This window comes from Eptesicus fuscus, chromosome 5 (assembly GCF_027574615.1).
Source record: "Eptesicus fuscus isolate TK198812 chromosome 5, DD_ASM_mEF_20220401, whole genome shotgun sequence".
NCBI classification, from domain to species: domain Eukaryota; kingdom Metazoa; phylum Chordata; class Mammalia; order Chiroptera; family Vespertilionidae; genus Eptesicus; species Eptesicus fuscus.
This window is the reverse complement of record NC_072477.1, coordinates 75,135,031-75,157,606: the sequence shown is the minus strand read 5'-3', so window position 1 is coordinate 75,157,606 and position 22,576 is coordinate 75,135,031. Positions and strand designations below refer to the sequence as shown.

Sequence of the window (22,576 nt, the reverse complement as noted above, 5' to 3'; positions counted from 1 at the left end):
TTAATTTTTATTAAGATGTTCTATTATTTTATGTTAATGATTACTCATTTATTTCAGCCCTTTGTATTCAGCATGTCTCTATTGAAATAAACCTACATTTCTATGAAAATTGAAGCTTTTGTTCTTTTGTGGCCCACATAAACTTAAACCTTGTTTATTTGTCCTGTGTTTGCTTTTGAGTTTGACATGCTTGACCTAGAGCTAACATTGTTCTCCTTGGAAAACTGGCAAATGCAAGCCTAGCTCTCTCTAGGCTGACAATGGGGTGAAAGTATTAGAGCGTGCAGTTAGTTAGATAATAACAAAAGAGGAAGGGATAAATGGAACAGTCACCCTGGGGAGTAATTGTCATTATTCTGCCAAAACAGAGCAAAACATCCTGCCTAGTTGACCAGGCAGGAAAGATAGCTATTGAGTCACCCCAAAGGGTAACTGGCATAATTTTACTGGATTAATAGGGGGTGGGGGCGGGGGGGAGCAAGCAGCAAGGGGGAATCCTTTTACATAGTGCATGTCCAGTAGAAGCCAAGTGATGAAGTAGAACTGTGAGGCATGTATAGTAGGAGCCAAAATGGTGACCATACAAGGGAAGGGCACTAACCTGGGAAAGTCTAGGAAAAGGATTGGATTGGGAAAGGGCACAGGCCGCAGAGAATCCAAAAAAGACAGTGGATGGGGGACGGCACAAAAACAGCCAGGAAAAGCCAGGAAAGGGGTTGGGTGGTTCAAAAGAAAGCCTGGGCTTTCCCAAACCCAAGGGAATATATGGAAACTAGGCAAAGAACACAGTGTGTGTCCTCCTTGGAGCAGGCCCCTGCCCTTCCTTCTCTTGGGCACGTAACTTTTGCCTTCTTTTCTCCAAAACTTTGAGGGTCCCGGCAAGACTTGCAATCTGGGGAGCAGCAAACAGAACAGAGGATGCTCCTCTTGCCTCTGTAACTTCCTTTTCTGAGTCCATGCAGCTACTCCCCTATAGCCTGCCTGCTCTCTCTGCCTCTCTGACAGCTTACTGTCACTTGTCACTCTAAAAAATCTTGCCACTGATCTAATGAACAAAATATACTGATGAACAAAATGGATCCAGAGACATAGAGCATGGAACAGACTGATGAATTTCAGAGGAAAGGTGGGGGTTGGGAGAATGGTGGGGAGTGATTTGTGCATAGGTAGGGTCCCTAACAGCTGCCAGCTGCCAGCCAGAGCCTCCCTTCCCTGGCTGCTGGCTGGGGCCTTTTTTCATTCAACACCACCCCCTGGTAGTCAACACATGTCATAGCAAGTGATTGAACTCCTGAACAGTCAAACTCCTGAGGGGACACTTTGCATATTAAGCTTTTATATATGTAGATACGCATAGCCCATGGACATAGACATTGAGTAGTGACGGCCTTGGAGGGGTGGGTGCAGGGTTGAAGGGGTCAATGGGAAACAAACAAATGGGACATCTATAATACTTTCAACAATAAAGATAAAAATAACTAAATAAATAAATCTTGCCACTATCGCTAAACTCTGCCTTTGTGAGTATACTGAAATTCTTTTCCCGTGACACCTAGTAGTGCCTATTTCCAAAGGGTGCTGGGACAGACCCACCTTGGTGTCAGTCCTCTTCTGGCAACAAAAGAGTTCTCACTCTCATTAGAATGCAGCAGAAAGTGGTTTTATTGCTGTTAATGCAGTGTAACAAAGCTTGACAGAAGTTCCCAGATTAAAAAATAGGGAGGTCTGGACCCTTCTTTTCCCTCTTCCTTATTGTCTTCCTTTGAAACACACAGAGCTCCAAAGCAGAAAGGAATCATAATTTCTTTTTGTCCCAACTCTGGTCTGGTGTCCTTGACACTTTAATTCTCCCAATACCCTCCTTTTTTCTTCTATGGGAACCAGGGAATCAACAAAAGAGAAGGCAGGAGAGCATAAAGGAACCTGTACCAAGTGCGAGGCAAAATGGTAAAAACTTTAAAAAACCTTATCTAAGTGTACAGGAACCAAATTATAGGGAGGGTCTCCCTTCTGAGGGGGGTCACAGGCAATAATGAAGAACTTGTACTGGGGAGCATCTTGGTAGCGGCAGTTAGGATACCTCCCTCCAGTGAGATTGCAGTTAGTGAGGCTGACAGGCTTTGGGCTCTGGTAGCAATTGTTCTGGCCATTCTTGCAGGTAATGTTGGGCGGCTTACAGGCAGCAGCCACATTCTGGAAGGAGTCATGCAGAAAGGTGTTTAGAGGCTTACAGTGCTGAGTATAATTATTGACACCTTGCATTGCCATGTTGCATTGGAGAGGGGTTGGTTGTATATGCTGAATTTCAAACCACTTAGCCTTGGTGAGATTCTTAGGCAAAGCATAAACTGGATACATTGGTCCCCAAAGTCCCAGCAGCAATAGGAGGGGAGGAAAACATCCCAGGAGATCTAGCACCATCTTTTCTGTGTAGGAAGAGAGAAGATAACAGTAGTAGTATCTATATATATAAAGAGGTAATATACAAATTTGTCTGGGACGCCTTTACAGTCATGACCGGCTCCAAGCCTTAACAGTCACGACCGGTGCGGCCCCCACCCCAGCAGACACACACATCCCCTGAGGGTTCCTGGACTGTGAGAGGGGGAAGGCTGGGCTGAGGGAACCCCCACCTCAGTGCATGAATTTCATGCACCAGGCCTCTAGTAAGCAATAAGAGTAAAATTGTTATTTATAACCATTTAGATTTTTATTGTGCTTTTTAAGATTTCATAGTACTTTTTTTTCCTTCTAACCATCTTCTTTTTCACTTGAGTCTTACACAATTCTCTGATGAGCCTGAAGCCCAGTGAGAAGGAATTTGAAGAAGACCTTTCCTCTTAATGGCCTGATCTGATTCTTCTCTGTCCTATGCTCATGGGTTTGATGGCCCCATGTCAGAAACCTTGTCTCTTCCCCCTTCCTGCCTGAAATATTTATCCTCTATCTATTTGACTTGGACCTGCCAGCCACCTTCACTGTCCTAGCCTCCCCAGCCCCGAGGCTTCTCTTACCAGCTTTCCACCTTGGTGCTCCCACTGGAAACAGAAGCTGTAGTTAGTCCCAGGCTCAGAGGCTTTTGTAGGCTGTTTCTTCCCCAGGCATTCAGAGCTGCCTGCCTTCTCAAGGGAACGTTCTGAGCCCTTAAGAAAGAGGAGGGCGTGGAAGATAAACTTCTTGTGTGCAATGTGGATGAGATACGTAGACCTTCAAACTCGGCCGTTTAAAATTGTATCAATATCACCAGAGGCACAGGAAGAGTAAGCTTACTTAAAGAAACAGTGTGACTCAAAACTCAGTTTTGAGGAACTGATCACTTCCTGATGTGGGTTGCATGCTTCCTTCCTGATCAGAAGCTTCACTGTTTTAAAGTTCTATGATTTCAGTTTCTTAAGAGAAAATATACCAAATAAATCTGATATAATAGCTGCCATATACTTGGTAATGTTGTAAGTCCCAACAACAGACTTGAATAAATTATTCATTTATGTGGACATTTATTAGAACAGAAACTGAGCTACTCAGATTTCATGTTCTAATGAAAGAGACTGGTGAACAGACAAATACATTTTACATTAATAAATATAAACATTACTGACAGCTCTGATAGAGGAAATGACAGGGGAGTGTGAGGAGACAGCAGAAAGGAGGGATCATTGGAGGGCACAACACTTGAGTTGAATTTTGATCATATTAGAAGTTAGGTGAAGAAGATGGTAAGGGCATCCCCAGAAGGAAACTCTGTGTGAAGAGACCCATACACATGAAGAAGAAGGGGAATTTGGGGTAATTGCCTATTGAATCCATGCTTACCTCCCCATTGGTGCTGCAATACCCGTATTCAGAATCTCGTTGTCTCATGGAGGGTTCACAAGAAAGCCTCCTATATGGATTCCCTACCTCTAGCCTCTTTTCCTTCCAACTGTTAATGTAAAAACATTCAAACCTGTAAAGAGTTTTTGTGAGTTTATTTGAGCCAAACTGTCGACAATTGCCAGGAAGCAGAATCTCAACGAATGGGGATAATGCTCCAGGGAACGGTGTTTTTTCACCTTCTTTTATACTTTACATTAAAGGAGGAAAGGAAAATGGGTTACATGAAATCCACTGGTGATAGATTAAGGAGGCAGAGTAAGCAAAGTGGAGTGGGGGAGAAACCTCTGGGATTGGATAAAAAGTGAAATGATAGACACATCACTTAGGTGGTTAACAGTCAACAATTAACATGACAACAATAAAAATGAAGGAATTTGTGATATTGAAAGGGAAAATAAGACATTTGTTGGGGCTAACTATCTGAATCTGCGCCAGTAACCTGCATTCTGACACACACTCTTGCTAGCAGATAATTAACTCCATTCTTATCTGTGATGCCTGTCCTGCCTTGCAGAACCTGTTTCCCCGGGATGCTCCCATTTTACAGAGGCCATAAACCATGAACCATTTACAACCTTCAGAGGGGGTTGGTAGTGCTGGCACCAGACAGGCCAAGCCTCTGAGTATAAACTCACTTCCCCCATCCCAACTCACGGGGCAGCAGGGGGAGGGGGCGGGTGTAAAGCATGTGAAAAGTCCGGAAGCCTGATCCATATTTGGGGAACAAAGAAACGAAGGGTATAAAGGGAAAGCTTCGTCCATTTTCATCTCTCAGGCTTTGGAAATGGACTCCCCTGAGTCACGGTACTAGTATATCTGCAAATAAAGGTTTTTTCCTGAATCTTCTGAGTACCTGTTGTGTGTTTTTTGGTCACCTGGTAAATTCTGCAACAGTATCTGTCCTGGAAACCAGGGCATTTGGTTGTGCCCTGAGGGGTCCTGAGAAAAGGGAAGTTACAAGTTACCCTGACATTTCAATGATGTGTTATCATAGATGCAAAGAGAAAGATAGGTTCAGTTAAGGTAAAGGTTGACCTTGACAGGGAAGATACTGGCCTAGGAAGTGACTACCTACCATAACTGCTTTTAGTTAGTTTAATTTCAGACCATCCTTGTGGTTACTTTAGGTTTTAGAGTTTGCAAGTCTGCCATGCAGCCCTTCCCTTAGCTTGTCAGGTTAACATGTAGCCCTTTCGTCCACACAATCCATTCAACATATTACTTGCAGATTAGTCCCTTCAGCATAAGTATAATAGTAGAATACTCTTGCCTAATACTTTTTTATTGTTGTTGTTAATCCTCACCCAAGGATATTTTTCCATTTATTTTTAGAGAGAGTGGAAGGGAGAGGGAGAGAGAGAGAGAGTGAGGGAGGGAGGGAGAAAGAGAGAAATATTGACATGAGAGAGGCACATCAGTTGGTTGCCTTACGAATGCATCCTGAGACCCTTCAGACCCTTCAGTCCTTGGGCTAATGCCTGATCTAACTGCAATTTTAACTTGTCCCATAAGCATAATTTTAATCAACTAGTATGGAATTTTTGGACAAACCCAATAAGATAATCTGTCTAGTAGGCTCTCTCCATCCCGCATAGAAGGAAGAGACAATTCCATATAATAAAAGCCTAATATGCTAAGTGTCCAACTTTTTGTTTGACCATTTGACCAGTTGCTATGATATGCACTGACCACCAGGGGGCAGATGCTCTGACTAGTAGGTTAGCTTGCTGTTGGGGTCCGGTGGATCAGGACTGGGCGAGATGGGCTGGACATGCCCTGGAGCCCTCCTGCGATCCCTCCCCGGCCCCGATTGTGCACCAGTGGGGTCCTTTGGCCTGTCCTACACCCTCTCACAATCCAGGACCCCTCGGGGGATGTCGGAGAGCCAGTTTTGGCTTGATCCCTGCAGGTCAGGTTGAGGGACCCCACTGGTGCATGAATCCGTGCACTGGGCCTCTAATCTACATAATAAATCCCTTCCCCTTTCCTTCCCCCAAAGAAAAGTTGTTCCAGACCAAAAATAATCCTTTCTTTTCTTTCATTACTAGCTTTGTTGCCCCATCCTGCTTCCTATAAACATTCCATTTTGTACAACCCCTCAGAGCACCCTTCTAGTTGCTAGATATTATGCTGCCAGATTTATGAGTTGCTTAATAAAACCAATTAGGTCTTCAAATTTACTCCATTGAATTTTGTTTTTTAACAGATGGGAGGGATCACCATGAATTGCAGCTTACAGGCTTCTCAAAGGTCGTGGAACATAGGATAGTAGCAACAAGTAAGAAAAGAGTTTCAGTGGCTGAAATGTGTATGGTATATTCCTAGATCTGTAAGTGGCTAGGTATGACTGCTGTTAAGAGAAAAGTAAAGCGAATGATAGGAGATGAGGCCAGAGAGGTGAGCAGAAGTCAGATTATGGAGGAGATTATATGCTGTACTAAAGAAAGTAGCTATTTCTTGTAGGATATGCATCTAGTATACATGAAAAATTCCAAAATTTGGATGGCATAATCATGCTAGTGATCATGAAGGTCACAGATGTTGCAAATTAATTTTATTCATTAGTGTTTTGGTTGCAAGCAAACAAGCAATTTGAGGTAATTTAAGAGGAAAAAAGTGTAAATGGTGGTGAGAGTAGGATGGGGATTTATTGGAAGAATGTGGGAGAGATTATAATATGAAAAAAAATATAGCAGAATTGGTCTTTGGAAATAGCTGAAACCCAATAAGTTTAGGTAAGCTGGAGATCAGGGCTTAATGGGCATAAATCCACTTCCTTTATTTATTTATTTTTTAACCCTGCATCACTACTTGAAATTCAGACTCTGAGGACAATATAAAGGAGAAAAAAATCTTTTTCTTTTATCCTTCTAGGTTCTCAGCTAAAGCCTCCTTAGAGAAAGCAGGTTAACAAGAGAAAAGCAAACAAGTTATTAGCATGTATATCTCATCCATACATGAGAAAAACTCAAAGATGAATAACTCAAAGAGGTTGCTAGAATTTGAAGTTACATACCATTTTTAGCTGAAACAAAGGAAGAAGAGTGGGGGAGAGGCAAGTTATGGAAAGGTCACTGTTAGGTTTGGGCTGACAGGAGCCAGGCCAGGAGACATGGTGAGAGTTTAAGAAATTGCATTCTCTCACAGTGGGCTGAGACCAGTGTATCAGTGTCAGCAAGCAAGAGTAAGGAGGGCGGGGTATATGTATCTCCTGTGCAGGCTGGACTGAATGCTAGCGGGAGGCTGAGTACTGGAAACTGGAAGCCATTAGTCATATCTTGCAAAATCTGAAATGAGAGTAACAGGAAATCTGCAGGGAGGGCGTGAACCTCAATGGGGTATAATGGAAAAGTACTGGGCCCAGGGGAAAAGTAGAAAATATGCCTAACATCCCACATTCCCCCTCCTTCCCTACCCCCTCCCTTCCATTAGCTGGCGTTTCTGTAAAGTGGGGTTGATGGAGGCTGGCTGATTTCATTTTTATGTAGCTTCTTCATGCTTAGGTGGGATGTAGAGTTGTCCATAATTAGTTAGTGATTGAGGAAGGGGCTGATAACTAGTATAGATCTGGAATAGCATCAGTGACAAGGAAAAAGCACAGTAAACTAAGATAGGTTTTTTTTTTTTTTTTATGTAACTCTTGCATTCTCCATTAATTAGAGTTTCTTGTGACTTAGAGTCATCATCTTTTTCTTCTTGGTACAGAAAGGGAAACACCCTTACAAATATATATATATAATTTACAGTATATATATTGATAGATCCTCCCTTCCCCCAACTGATGGACGGAGTATGACGTAAACTCCACCTGCAGCCGGACATTCCTGAGCACCTAACCAGGCACCTTATATGGACTGTACATTGAACCACCAATCAGCACCTGCCAAATACCCTAAGCCCCTGATTCCTAAGTCCCTAGGTGTCTAATCATGTGCCTTATATGAAACCACCAATCAGTGTGTGCTGAGTGCCCTAAGCCCCGTCCCCTCTTTTCCTCCCCTTAAAAGGTTCTTCCACCCTGGCACTCTCTCTCTCTTTTTTTCCCTCTGGAAGGGAGCCAGCAGGGGTGAGCTCCAATAAAGCCTGTGTCCTGGTATCTCATGGTCTCCAGCCCTCTGTTTCATCTTTTATATATATATAAATTATATATATATAATTTAGTTACATGCAAATATATATATATTTTGGGCATATATATATTTGCATGTAACTAAATTACCTTGCAAAAGTGTCTACATAATAAACATCCACACCTGTGGAGAATTTTTATTTTATTTGAGCCAAATTGACAACATATGCCGGGGAGCAAGAACTCAAATATCTGGAGAATAATAGCTTCCTTTATGCATTTGCAATTAAGAAAGGAAAATAAGGAAGAGGTGGGAGAAAACAAGGTGGGGATTAGATTACAGGTTAGTTAACAAGTTTTTGTGCCTTCTTGAGGGTGGTTACTTCTTATTTCAAAGGTAGATGCCCACACACAGACACATACAAATGGACAGGGCTTACATAAGTGACTTTTTACCAAACAGTTAATGCCTGGAGCTGACTACCCACCATGATCTTCCCAGTTAGGAGTTTATGATCAGATCACCATAGGAGTTTACTCTCCATAGACCCTCTTTTTTATTCAAACATGAGTAACTTATACTCTGCTTTCAGAACTTCTCCTTTGTCTGCTGTTTCTCAAAATAATTCTTAAGCCGAAGAGGCATACTTTAGGGTGGTATATTCTGCTCTTCTACAAGAGTGTCCAGTTAGCTTCACTTGACCCTCATGATCCCCACTTGGCTCTGTAGAGGACATTGGAAACCTGTATGGACAGCTTCACCAAACTGCACATGGAAAGGGAAACGATAATTCTCTAAGGCTGTGGTCGGCAAACTCATTAGTCAACGGAGCCAAATATCAACAGTATGACGATTGAAATTTCTTTTGAGAGCCAAATTTTTTAAACTTAAATTTCTTCTAATGCCACTTCTTCAAAATAGACTTGCTCAGGCCATGGTATTTTGTGGAAGAGCCACACTCAAGGGGCCAAAGAGCCACATGTGGCTCGCGAGCCGCAGTTTGCCGACCACAGCCCTAAGGGAAGTGAATATGCAGCTATCCAAATGGGGGTAAGTGGATATGAAAATGTTCAAGAAACAACAACCACACATGCTGTTTATACTAAATACACTTAAATACACTTTCTTCCTGTTTTGAACCAACATCTTTTCACCCTTTCATAAAAGCATCTTTTAAAGAGTTTTTTAAATGAGGTATTTGTGAAACTTCCCTATAGGAGACCAGAATATGTCACACCAAAACATGCCAGTGCATTTTGAAACAGCATTTATCAAGTGAGAAAAACAATCAGTATTCTCCATATGGGAACTGATCATTGAGGAAGAACTACTGGGTTATCACTAGTCTCTTGTGAGTTTGGTTGGTATAGGTCATCACCTCTCAGGTGTCTGCTCATCCCCAGGTGCACTGAAAAACTGCAAAGATGAGGAGCTGCCCTTGAAACGTGATGACCAAGCTACATTTACTGGTTATTCATTGAGATCTGAGTTCCAGGTAGTCACCTAATTGAAAATGTTAATACCATGGCCTTTTCTCTAATTGTTCCAAGGCTGGGATCATTTCATAATACAGGAGGCTAAAGAACACAAGGTACTATGCTTTAATGTTTGGTATTTCTTCTCCCCATACCTGCCTTAGGCAAAATTATATGAAGCCAATATTTCTCTTATTCTGTATCTCTCTCCCTCACTTAGTAAACAGAATTCTAGTGGACTATACTTACTCTGTCCTCAACATTTCATCCCTCAATTTACTTCCACTTCCTTACAACAAAATTTAAGTCTGGAGCCTCATTTCTGAGAAGAGTTGCCCATCCCACCCTATTTCTCTGCCAAATGAAAATGATTATTATCAGACTAGAGGCCCAGTGCACGAAATTTCGTGCACGGGGGCGGGGGAGGGGTGTCCCTCAGCCCAGCTTGCACCCTCTCCAATCTGGGACCCCTCGAGGGATGTCCGACTGCCCGTTTAGGCCCGATCCCACCAGACATCCCTCTGACAATCCAGGACTGCTGGCTCCCAACTGCTCACTTGCCTGCCTTCTTGATTTCCCCTAACCGCTTCTGCCTGCCAGCCTGATCACCCCCTAACCACTCCCATGCCAGCCTGATTGATGTCTAACTGCTCCCCTGCCAGCCTGTTTGCCCCCAACTTCCCTCCTCTGCAGGCCTGGTCACCCCTAACTGCCCTCCTCTGCAGGGTTGACTGCCTCCAACTGCCCTTCCTTGCAGGCCTGGTCCCTCTCAATTGCCTTCCCTTGCAGGCCTGGTCCCTCCCAACTGCCCTCCCCTGCTGGCCATCTTGTGTCCACATGGGAGCAGTATCTTTGACCACAGAGGGGCAGCTATCTTGATCTTGTGTGTTGGAGTGATGGTCAATCTGCATATTACTCTTTTATTAGATAGGATAAATATCTAATACAGGATAGAGGCCTGGTGCACAGGTGGGGACTAGCTGGTTTGCCCTAAAGGGTGTCCTGGATTAGGGTGGGGTTCCCTAGGGGCATGGAGAGGCCTGGGCGAGGGGCCTGTGGTGGTTTGGAGGCCAGCCACTCCCCTGGCGACCCAAGCAGAGGCCCTGGTATCTGGAATTTATTTACCTTCTACAATTGAAACTTTGTAGCCTGGAGCGGAGCCAAGCCTCCTGCTCGATCCGTGGCTACCGCCATTTCTGTTTGGATTTGTTTACCTTCTATAATTGAAACTTTGTATCCTTGAGTGGAGGCCTGGGCCCGCCAGAGTGTGTGGAAAGCTTGGCTTCCTCTGTTGCCAGGGAAACCCAAGCCTCCCTTCTGGTAGCCATCTTGGTTGGGGTTAATTTGCATACTTGCCCTGATTGGCTGGTGGGCATGGCTTGGCTGGTGGGTGTGGCTTATGTAGCTGAGTAATGGTTAATTTGCATATTACTCTTTTATTAGAGAGGATAAACTCAATTGTGCTAATAATTTCTGCAGAGTGTATTATTCCTCAGGAAACTACTGCCTTATCCCAGCTAAATTGCATTTGCCTCCTTAAAGATATTTTTTAAAATTTGTTTTTATTGATTTTGCAGAGAGAGGAAAGGAAAGTAAGAGAGAAATAGAAACATCAATGATGATAGAGAATCATTGGTTGGCTGCCTCATGAAGGCCCTCTACTGGAAATCAAACCTGAAACCCTGGCCTGTGAGCAGGAATCGAACAGTGAACTCATGGTTTGTGGGTCCACAATCTACCACTGAGCAACAGCAGGTGGGCCTTAGTGATATTCTTAATAAATGAGTCCAGTAGGAATCCCCGTCATTCCTTAGCTGATGGGGAAGGTTCTTTATAATCTTGGGAATTTATAGGTTTCATACAGATGACAGCCTGTATTTGTATATTAGAAGACTCTATCTTCTGAAGCCAGGGAGAAGAGATGATTGATGGGCACTTGTGATGTTGATTTTATCTAAGTCAAAAAGAAGGTACCAAGTCAAAAGATGGGAAAGAAAGAAGACCAATGTAGATAGAGAACACACTATGAGCTAGGACCATAGTATATGTTATACTAAATCAGCTCTGCCCATCCCCACATTCCCAATCTGAGTGAAATTCAGCATGTCAACACAACCAATGGCTGGGTCACAACTTTTCCCCAACTAATACATAAACATTTACATTCTCATCATATGTATAAGCATATTACACACATATAACACCTTAAACTACACATAGCACAAATCTCATCCAAGTGTATCTAATATCTAATACTTATACCAATCACCACACATACTCTACACATATAACATATATAAATGTAACGCACATTGGAGTGATATAATTTATTGTGAAGGGAGGATCATTCAGCTTGGGTAGGTATAAGAAATCAATATCAGGAAAATTTCTGGGTTAGTGAAAAAGAGATGCCATGTGAGCTGAATCACATACAGTATATATATATATATATATATTCTAATAATAGACAAATATGCAAATTGACCATACCTCCGACACACCCACAAGCCATGCCCACCATCCAATCAGAGCGAGTATGCAAATTAACCCAAACCAAGATGGCTACAGCCACAGAGAGCAAGGTTTCCTAGGTAACAGAGGAAGCCAAGCTTTCTGCCAGCCGTTGCAGGCCTAAGCCTCCACTCAAGCTACAAAGTTTCAATTATAGAAGGTAAACAAATTCAAACAAATGGCAGCAGAATGGAGCTTGAGAGAGCAGGCCAGGGTTGCCACCGGCAACAGGGGAAGCAAAGCTTTCCACACACCCTGGCCCACCCACTTAAGGCAACAAAGTTTCAATTATAACCCCAACACAAATGGCTGCGGGCCTCGGAGGGAGCCCCAGGCTTGGCTCCACTCCAGGCTACAAAGTTTCAATTGTAGAAGGAAAATAAATTCCAGATACCAGGGCCTCCGCTTGCGTTGCCAGGGGGCGTGGCCCGCCTGCAAACCACCACAGGCCCCTCGCTCAGGCCGCCCCACGCCCCAAGGGAACCCCACCCTGATCCGGGACACTCTTCAGGGCAAACCAGCTGGCCCCCACCCCTGTACCAGGCCTCTATCCTATCTAATAAAAGAGTACTATGCAGATTGATCATCACTGCAACACACAATATAGCTGCCCCCATGTGGTCAAAGATCCTGCCCCCATGTGGACACGAGATGGCCACCACAAGATGGCCAGCAGGAGAGGGCAGTTGGGAGGCACCTGGCCTGCAAGGGAGGGCAGTTGAGAAGGACCAGGCCTGAAAGGGAGGGCAGTTGGAGGTGATCAACCCTGCAGGAGAGGGCAGTTAGGAGTGACCAGGCCGGCAGAAGAGGGAAGTTGGGGGCAAACAGGCTGGCAGCAGAGTGGTTAGGGGGTGATCAGGCTGGCAGGCAGAAGTGGTTAGGGCCAATCAGGAAGGCAGGCAGGCAAGCAGTTGGGAGCCAGCAGTCCTGGATTGTGAGAGGGATGTCCGACTGCCCTGGGATTGGGCCTAAACGGGCAGTCGGACATCCCTTGAGGGGTCCCAGATTGGAGAGGGTACAGGCTGGGCTGAGGGACAACCCCCCTCCGTGCACGAATTTCGTGCACCGGGCCTCTAGTATATATATATATATATATATATATATATATATATATATATGTATGTATTATATATATGTATATGTATAATATATATATGATTCAGCGATTCAGCATACATATATATGATTCAGCATATATATGTATATATATGCATATATAGTATATATAATATACAGTATATATTATTATATATGCTATTATTATTATCTGTAATAATAAAACTGTAATATACTAATTAGACCGAACAACTGGACGACTTTCCAGATGAAGCTGTGGCTGCAAGGGCCGAGCCTCTTGCAAGAATTTTGTGCATCGGGCCTTTAATATATATATATATATATATAATATATATCATAACTTTACCTATTTGGTTCTCTGCCTGTAATACCCTTCTGTTGTCATTTACCTGCTAAATGACAGGTAAATGAGAGCAGGTAAATGACAACAGAAGGGTATTACAGGCAGAGAACCAAATAGGTAAAGTTATGATATCAAGAAACCATGTGATACATAACTCTAAGTAGTTGGAAAACATAGGTACATAAATGCAAAGTAGTGATTAGCAAGGACTATTGATGTGGGCAGGGCCCACCACTTGGGAAACACTCATCACTCTACTAAAACCAGGAGTGTGGTTAGAGGTTACTGATGACCTCTAACAACCGGATGTCCTCTATGCTATCAACAAACCCATTTGTGCCACAATGGAATTCAATGTAGCTGTAACTCCTGTGCTCTTTGTAGCCCTTTTTGTTATTCCTCCAGTAACACTTGATTACTTTGAAGGGATACTGGGCCCATATATATACATTTCTGTAGCGATCTCTCCAGTTCCTGATGCATACATGCTCTATTTTGTGCCAGAAGGTATAGATGAAGAGGTGATAGTTCCTGTCTTTTGGAGCTTCTCTTCCTCTCATGAGATCATTGCATCTGTACTCATTGAATTCCAAGCTTGTGCTCAGGTGGTGCTGCTTCATGAATTCCCTCCAGGAAAGGTTCTCGCTGTGTACATGGAGCCCACAAAAGGGGAACAGCAGGAGCAAGAGAGCACCTAGGACCTTCAGAGAGGAGGACATCTCAGTCACCAGGATCACCTGAGGGTCTACATGGGAGAGAGGAAAACATAACTGCAACATGCCCTGAGCTGATTTCCACCTTAAAATTCCATTGTAGATATTTAGCCTCAATTTTACCATTTGGTTCCAAACTAGAAGATGATAAATCTCATTAAATAATAAAAACTTCAAGAACTGAAAATATGCTAGAGCCTGAGTGAGACAAGCATAAAATTGTAGAAAATAGATGAACTTTATTTTGAGAATTCCAAACACCTCTTCACCCAAAACAAGGAGCGTTCTGGCTAGCTGTTTTACAGTCCAGATGGGTTCTCATAAGAGAATGTGTCTGAAAGAGAATGGGACTTTAAGTTTTATGTCTGTGAAGTAGAAAAGGTTGTCACCCTTTAAGGGAATGTAGAAGATGAGTAGACTTGGGAAACATTTCCAAGCAGGAAGGCTTTGGCTCCCTGAAATCCCAGGCTGCAATTAAAACAGACTCTGCAAGTGGGGCTTATCTCATCTTGACTTCCTCATAACACTTCCCCAATGCCTGCCTGAAACATGGTAGCACTTCTGACTGCCCACTTGCCTTCTCTGAGGCCATTTCCTTAATTATCATCATCTTGATTTGCCATTAAGAATACCATCATAAAGGAAATGCAGTTTTGAAATAGTGTTCTAAGCAACCAAATACCAAGATTGAAATTGCTCTTACAGGAGCTACTCTGGTCAAAATCAGGGCCTAGAGATGTTTGAAAAAGTCTTGCATTTAAACCAGCTCCTTGTCCTCAGTTACCACAAGGAGTTACCTAGCCCTACAGAAACTCTAACCTGATTCTCAATATCTCAGAATTGGTGTCCTCAAATGAGCCTAATAGTAGCTCCCTTACAGACCTGTGAGAGACTAATGGGATTTGCATGAGAGCACTTTTGGGGGTCTCGAGTGCTCTATCAGACACAGAATAAGGGATAGGCATGTTCTCATTTGTGGCACCCTATCGCTAGCTCAAATGGCCTAAAGAGGATGAGAAGAGCAAGATTTAAGCTGCTTCAATGTATTATGTTTGAAAATATTGGGGAGGAAGGGAGGTTTAATTAGTAAGATTAATGCTGAGTTAAACTCGGGTCTTTGCTTCTCACAAGTTGGATCTCTGCATTCTCAACTTTATCACCTAGAAGGTCAAGCAAGCCCTTTCCAGTGTTCCTGGGCCTTTTCCCCAGCCATGCTCAGTACCAACGCTTCTAACTCTAACTTGCCCTATTCAGATCCCATACTCACGTTCACAGGTCCGTGGGGATTAGTGTGTGAATCGAACGAGCAGAGTCAGTGTCCTTTCCCTTTTCTTAGAGCTAAGAAGTCTGAGGCAGTGAGAAAGGAATAGATGTGGGAGGGGCAGTGTTCCAACTCATTGGCAGTGGTGCTGGGGGAAGAGGGGACAGCCTTACTCTGTGCACCTGTTTATCTCCTCATCTAGAACACCGGGGGGTCACTCTGAGAAGAGCCTGGAGCAAAGGGGTCATACATCAAAGACAGTCTTCTGGGTACAAAGGAATGGCAAGGCCCTGGGGGCAGGAGCTAAAGAACAAATTTCAGCCAAGTAGGTTTGAAGATCTAGTTGGCTTTATTAAGCAAATTAAGGAATTAGGCAGCATGCCATCTAGCACTAGAAAGGCGCTTTGGTGAGCTGTATAAAATGGAAGGATTTATAGGCAGAAAGAGGGTGGGACTATGTAGTTAAAGACTGGATTATTTTAAACAAGGACACCTTCATTCAGGGGAAGGCAGGGAGTCTTATCAAGCAGATTTCCTCACCAGTGCTGATCAGGAAATTCCAAATTGAGTTGTTTACAATTCCATCTCTGGAAGAGGCTGAAAGTGAAATTTGGTTATTTATTTCATTTTTGTTTGGTGTCATGGCTTAACAAAAATGAGTCAAAATTTTATTCATGATATTTCAAGCTTATGATTTTTTGACTGTACAGTGGTATGAAAGCAATATGCATTCAGTAGAAACTCTCTGGGCTAAGCTATGCTGTTCACTAGTGTTGAAAAGAATGGAGATGAAAACAGTCCAAAATGGAGTCACTTTTGATAACCATGTGAGTTAACAGATGCGTTAATTAGCTTGATTGTCGTGATTCTTTCACAATGCATATGTATACTGAATCAGTTTGCATACCTTAAATATAAACAATGTATATCTGCTATAATTTAAGTATTTTCAGTTTAGTCCTTTCGCGCGCGCGTGCGCGCGCACACACACACGCACACACACACACACACACACACACACACACACAGAGGCAAACAAACACACATATACACATGCGCTCACACACTCATACTTCCCTTCTTTAGCTGCTGGTGTCGCCATACATTTCTGTTCCCCAATTTGTTTCAAAATATTCAAAGGGAAAAGGGAGGGGTGTGAGAATTGTCTTTAGTAAATGACACAAATGTTTCTGTGTCCTGGTCATTGATCCTATAGACTTTTTGTCATGGACAAGTTTACGAGGGTATTAAGGTGTTGGTGCTTGTTTATAAACTAGAAAATAATTAAGAGGGTGGAAGAAAAAAAATCCCACACAAGAACCATAGCACCATCTTCACAGATATCTGTAGTTTGATTTTTTATTTAAAATATATTTTAATTGATTTCAGAGAGGAAGAGCGATAGAAACATCAATGATGAGAGAGAATCACTGATTGGTTGCCTCCTTCATGCCCCATAAAGGGGACTGGCCCGCAACCAGGCATGTGCCCTGACCAGGAAACAAACTGTTGATCTCCTTGTTCATAAGTTGATGCTGAACCACTGAGCCATGCTGGCTGGGCTTGAGTTCTTTATTAAAAGAAAAACATGAAAAATCTTTCCAGTCAGGAAGAGTGAATGAGTCTTAATGATCTAGTTCATTGTTAATACTCTGACTTGCTACAGTGATTCAAAAGTTTGGGAAGAGAAAAAGAAAATTCTTTGTATCATAATCTTTTAGACCCAAACATAACAAGGTTGCTAAATTACACAGACAGAGCTCTCATTTTGCTAGTTCATATTTTCAAATTTTTAATGCTTCCCCAACAGCTGACTGCTGGGAATACCAAAAAGCAGATACTTTCAAAACACTCCTTGTGATGAAGTAGAAAAAGTCCTGGATTAGTAGGCAGCTGAAGTGGATTTTTTTGCTTCAGCTTTCCACTAACTTCATGTTTTTCAGCAAATCCTTTAACTTTGTGCCCCACTAGTGTATGTGGGAACATGAGCATCACAGGGTGCAGTGGTATTAAAATGAGATAACTGAGATGGAAGCACCTTAAAATACTTGAAGTGCTATATTATACATATAATGACTACATTCCAGAGGATAGGATTTGAGAGAGCTAAGCTGTCCAGTATTATAAAAGGAAGCAGAAAAGTTTACTGAAAAGTTTATTATAGAAAAGCCCAGTCCCATTATAGGTTTATGCATCCATTGCTCTTTGATGCATTTAAGAGAATGGATTATATAGAGAAAAAGAAGTATACATAAGCAGAGAAGACAGAGCCTGAGATAGCTCAAATGCATTACTCATTGCTATTCAAGGAGTAAGTTAAAGGCCAACCACGGGGCCATAACCCCTTCAGGGTAGTATCTATCTGTCAAAGTGCACAGGCACTGGGGGGTTACCCTCACAGGCAATGACCACACGCCTAGTGCTGGCCCTGGCCCCATATCTGCAGTTGGGGGCTGGGGAACTTCCTGTATCTCTGCAGTCTGTAACACTCACTACACCTTCATGGCAGTTCATCTTGCCATTCTTGCACCGGATATTGGTGGTGCTGCAGATGCTACGAATGTTCCAGATGTCTTCGTGGATGAAGGTGTTGAATTGCTTGCAATGAAACTGAGTCATCCTCCGTCTTTGCATCATCAAGTTACAGTATTTAATGTCGCCACCTGTCACCGTAGGATCCACATGTTGCCGCAGGAATCGTTGGTACATGGACTGGCCATAGGAGGGCTGCACCAGCCCCAGCCCCAGCAGGGTCAGCAGCAAGAGCAGAAGCAATGAAAGGGTCTTCTGGAGAGCCATCACTACCTTGGAGGTGCCTGGAGAGAAACCAAGGGGTAGGAGAAAGGAAGGTAACAATGGGCATCAGAGAGAGGTGTTGAGAATGGCAAGTTGATATTTCCTCAACTCTATAGTCTACTCTTTCCTCTCCACTTCTCTGCTCACAACTTTTCTCATCACTGCTTCCCCAAGAATATAGAGTTTGCTAACAGGATCTTCTCTGAAAGTAAGAGCTTTTCTTTCATAGAGAGATGGTGCAGTAGCCAGTACAATGACTCAGGGCAGAGACTGATGGGCTGGATGTCCAGGTGTATGTGTCCTGTATGGTCAGGGTATGAAAAGGGAGAAAAGGAAGATCTAAATCAAACTTGAGTTGTCTGTCTCTTGAGGAAATTCTCTAGTCATGTGATCTTTGGAGAGTGTTTGGTTCTCTGGAGACTCTGATTCCCAAAAGTTTGGACAGACAGGATATGCCAATGAGAGTTTATGAACTGGTTTTAATTCCTGACATCTGGGAATTGAAGAAGGTGTGGAAAAAAGGATAGAGTAAAATTTAGGGTTAGCCTTTCCTCTCATGTGTCTATTTTTTTAAATTAAATATTTTTTTCAATTACAGTTGACATATAATATTATATTAGTTTCTGGTTTACCACAGAGTGCTTAGACATTTATATATCTTACAAAGTGGTCACTCCACTTTGACACCATACATAGTTATTACAATGCTATTGACTATATTTCCTATGCTTATTTTACATCCCCATGGCTATTTTAAAAACTGGACATTTGTATTTCTTAATTACTTGATCTTTTCACTCTTGGGGCTATTTTTTTGATGGTATTAAAATCAAGTCTTTATGGAAATCTTGTTAATCTTACCTAATAAAAGAGTAATATGCAAATTGACTCTAACTCCGCTATACCCACAAGCCATGCCCACCAGCCACACCCACCAGCCAATCAGGAGCAGATATGCAAATAAACCCAACCAAGATGGCTACAGCCACAGAGAGCAAGGTTTCCCAGGCAACGGAGGAAGCCAAGCTTTCTGCCTGCCATTGCAGGCCTAAGCCTCCACTCAAGCTACAAAGTTTCAATTATAGAAGGTAAACAAATTCCAACAGTAATGGCAGCAGCCATGGAGCTGGAGAGAGCAGGCCCTGGCAACGGAGGAAGCAAAGCTTTCTGCACACCCTGGCCAGCCCAGGCCTCCACTTAAGGCTACAAAGTTTCAATTATAGAAGCTGAATTAACCCCAAAAGAAATGGCTGCCAGCCACGGAGTGAGCAGGAGGCTTGGTTCCACTCCAGGCTACAAAGTTTCAATTGTAGAAGGTAAATGAATTCCAGATACCAGGGCCTTTGTTTGGGCCGCCAGGGGGCATGGCTGGCCTGCAATCCACCACAGGCCCCTTGCTCAGGTCACCCCACGCCCCAAGGGAACCCCCATCCTGATCCTGGACACCCTTTAGGGCAAACCAGCTGGCCCCGACCTCTGCACCAGGCCTCTATCCTATCTAATAAAAGAGTAATATGCAGATTGACCATCACTCCAACACACAATATGGTGGCCCCCATGTGGTCAAAGATCCTGCTCCCATGTGAACACAAGATGGCCAGCAGGGGAGGGCAGTTGGGAGGCACCCGGCCTGCAAGAAAGGGCAGTTGAGAGGGACCAGGCCTGCAAGGAAGGGCAGTTGGAGGCGGTCAACCCTTCAGGGGAGGGCAATTAGGGGTGACCAGGCTGGCAGAGGAGGGAAGTTGGGGGCAAACAGGCTGGCAGGGGAGCAGTTAGGCATCAATCAGGCTGGCATGGGAGTGGTTAGGGGGGTGATCAGGCTGGCAAGGCAGAAGCGGTTAGGGGCAATCAGGAAGGCAGGCAGGTGAGCAGTTGGGAGCCAGCAGTCCTGGAATGTGAGAGGGATGTCCGACTGCCCGTTTAGGCCCGATCCTACCGGTAGGATCGGGCCTAAACGGGCAGTCGGACATCCCTTGAGGGGTCCCAGATTGGAGAGGGTACAGGCTGGGCTGAGGGACACACCCCCCTCCATACACGAATTTTGTGCACTGGGCCTCTAGTTCTATATAAAAACCTACAAAGTAAAAATTAGAGTATCCAGCCAAAGGGTTGGCAAAAATAGTATGTACTGGTTGAGTGAACTAATCAACAAAATGAGGGAATTAATGAACAAATGAAATGGGTATAGGGGATGAAGATGTTTCCTAGGCTTGTGGAATTGACTGAAAAAAGAAAATTTAAAAATAAATCTCAACAGCACAATCTCCACAAAAGAGAACTTGGACTGTCGTTTTTTTCTTGCTGTTTCTATGCACAACCTAAAAACTAGGCCCTGGTGATATATTCCATCATCATGCATGTATCCTTGATGCTGTGCCTGTCTTGTCAATAGCTGTTGCTAGTTTTCTGTCGTCTCTAGTTGCAGACTCATTTTGTTGGCACTTTTGACAGTGGAAAATAAACATATGTTTTATAGAGTTTAAAAACAGCAACACAAAAACTAAACAAAAACCTTCAGAGCCACAACAAAGGAAGCATTGCTATATAGTGTCAGAACATTGCTTCTGTTGACCAAGGAAAGAAAACCCAGACCTATCTGGCTCTAAAATCAGTGCTTTTCCCACATTTTCTAATGCCTCTCTGTTTCCACTCTCCAAATATTCAGGATATTCAAGACATTTATGTTCAGAGTTGCTTCTGTCAACAAACAGATTTTAATTAGGGGTGAAATAGGGTAGCAGTACAAGTGGGAATTGCTCACCAACACCAGCTAGCTAGATCCTGCCATCTAACGGTCACTCCTGGGATTGGCATGAACTCATGAACTGTGAATCTCCTTGACCCTGGCAATGAGGCAGGACTGACTCACTAGAGCAGTGATTTTCAACCTTTTTCATCTCCTGGCACACATAAACTAATTATTAAATTCTGCAGCACACCAAAAAATATATTTTTTAATATGACAAAATAAATAGGTATAATTTTGATTCATTCACACCAGGCAGCTATTGTGTTGGTTGTCATTTTTTTTTTTTTTTGACAATCTAAGGGCAAGGAGGTCAGTGCCCCTGACTAAATAGTCAGGTATTACATGTTTTAAAAATACTTGGGCCATACCCATTGAAAGTCGCTGTACTAGAGCAAATAAAATTAATTTATACTCAAGAGGAAGTGAACAACCCAAAACAGAAAGGACAGTTTTTTGAGGGTCATACAGGCCCATTTCTACATATGCAGTCGAAGGGCTGATTGTAGCTGAAGTCCTGGTTTGATGTGTATGGGTACTACTGTCCTTTGTTTTCAAAGATGCTGCTTCATGATGGCAGGTCACACTGTCTGGGTGACTGAAATGGCTGATGAGGGACCTGCATATCAGTTTCAAACATAACTTCATTCTTTAAAATGCTATCTCCTATATTCACAGCCACCTTTTGGTTGTATACAAAAGGCTAGAAAGCTCTAGATCACATACCAGTTCCTACAGCTGTAGATATGAGATATGAGAGCAGGGAGAAATGATGGTTGATTAACTTCTCATCCTTAGACTAATGGATAGAATTTCTGAAGGTACACTTAGCACGTGGGTAATAGCTTCATCACAATACACTTTGGGTTATTTTCCCCAAATCTAATCTTGCATGGTTAATCTTTCACCTCTGATTTTGCATGGTTTTATCTACTTTTTTTTCATCCTGCTTCTTTGTGTCCAAGATATGATTTAGAAAGATAACTGGCTACAGAGAAGACCTAAACTATTCACATAAGAACAAACCCACAGCCTCATCCACCATAACAAACTGATTTAATAAGACATCAACAAATATTTGCCAACAGATGTCCAATGTAGACATCAATGAGTGTATCCTAAGACTGTAGCTTCAACAGATAATGAAATGATTCCCAAACTATCCCAACACATACTTTTTGGTCAGAGCTTGCCCCAAAGGCTCTCTCCACTCTACAACATTGATTCTCAATAAGAACTTTTTTTGATACTGTGATCCCAAAGACCTAGCTCTGCCACATTAACTATATGATCTTGGAGAAATTACTTAACCTCTCTCAGCATTATTACTCTTAAGTAAGTGAGCATAATAATACCTTTCACTTAGGGATGTTAGGAAGAATAAAGGATAAAATCAATGTTAAGTAATTATCATAATGCCAGGTACATGGAGGTGCTCAGTGCAAGAAACATGCCTCTGATTCAAACTTTATAGAAAAGAAACATCATGTGGCCAGGCAGATACTGAATTTCCCTAGAGCAAACAGAATGTGGGCAGTGGGGAGAAGATATGAGAGCTGTGCACGTGGTTGACAGCACATTTTTTCCAAGAAGATTCCCCTAAACAAAGGGAGGTATAGTCAACTAGAAAGGTCTCAGCCAAAATTAAAAATAAAAAAGAAGGTCTCAGCCAATATTTTAAATGGCCCAAAGGGAGACAAGAAGATCG

At 42.9% G+C, this 22,576-nt stretch overlaps 3 protein-coding genes across 3 annotated transcripts; all 3 read right to left on the bottom strand.

The window, feature by feature from the left end:
- Positions 1 to 1,644: 1,644 nt before the first annotated feature.
- LOC103302755 (ribonuclease K3-like) lies at positions 1,645 to 3,276 on the bottom strand. The gene is made up of 2 exons (XM_054715589.1): positions 3,015 to 3,276; positions 1,645 to 2,426 (listed from the first exon to the last, which is right to left on the bottom strand). The coding sequence occupies exon 2, from the start codon at positions 2,419 to 2,421 to the stop codon at positions 1,957 to 1,959; it is 465 nt and encodes a 154-aa protein (XP_054571564.1). The 5' UTR covers positions 2,422 to 2,426; positions 3,015 to 3,276; the 3' UTR covers positions 1,645 to 1,956.
- Positions 3,277 to 13,627: 10,351 nt separating this feature from the next.
- Positions 13,628 to 14,071, bottom strand: LOC103302753 (epididymal secretory protein E3-beta). Its single transcript, XM_054715638.1, has one exon. The coding sequence runs from the start codon at positions 14,069 to 14,071 to the stop codon at positions 13,628 to 13,630; it is 444 nt and encodes a 147-aa protein (XP_054571613.1).
- Positions 14,072 to 17,684: 3,613 nt separating this feature from the next.
- On the bottom strand, positions 17,685 to 18,125 carry LOC103302732 (ribonuclease 4-like). The gene has a single exon (XM_008159773.3). The coding sequence runs from the start codon at positions 18,123 to 18,125 to the stop codon at positions 17,685 to 17,687; it is 441 nt and encodes a 146-aa protein (XP_008157995.1).
- Between the last annotated feature and the right edge of the window lie 4,451 nt (positions 18,126 to 22,576).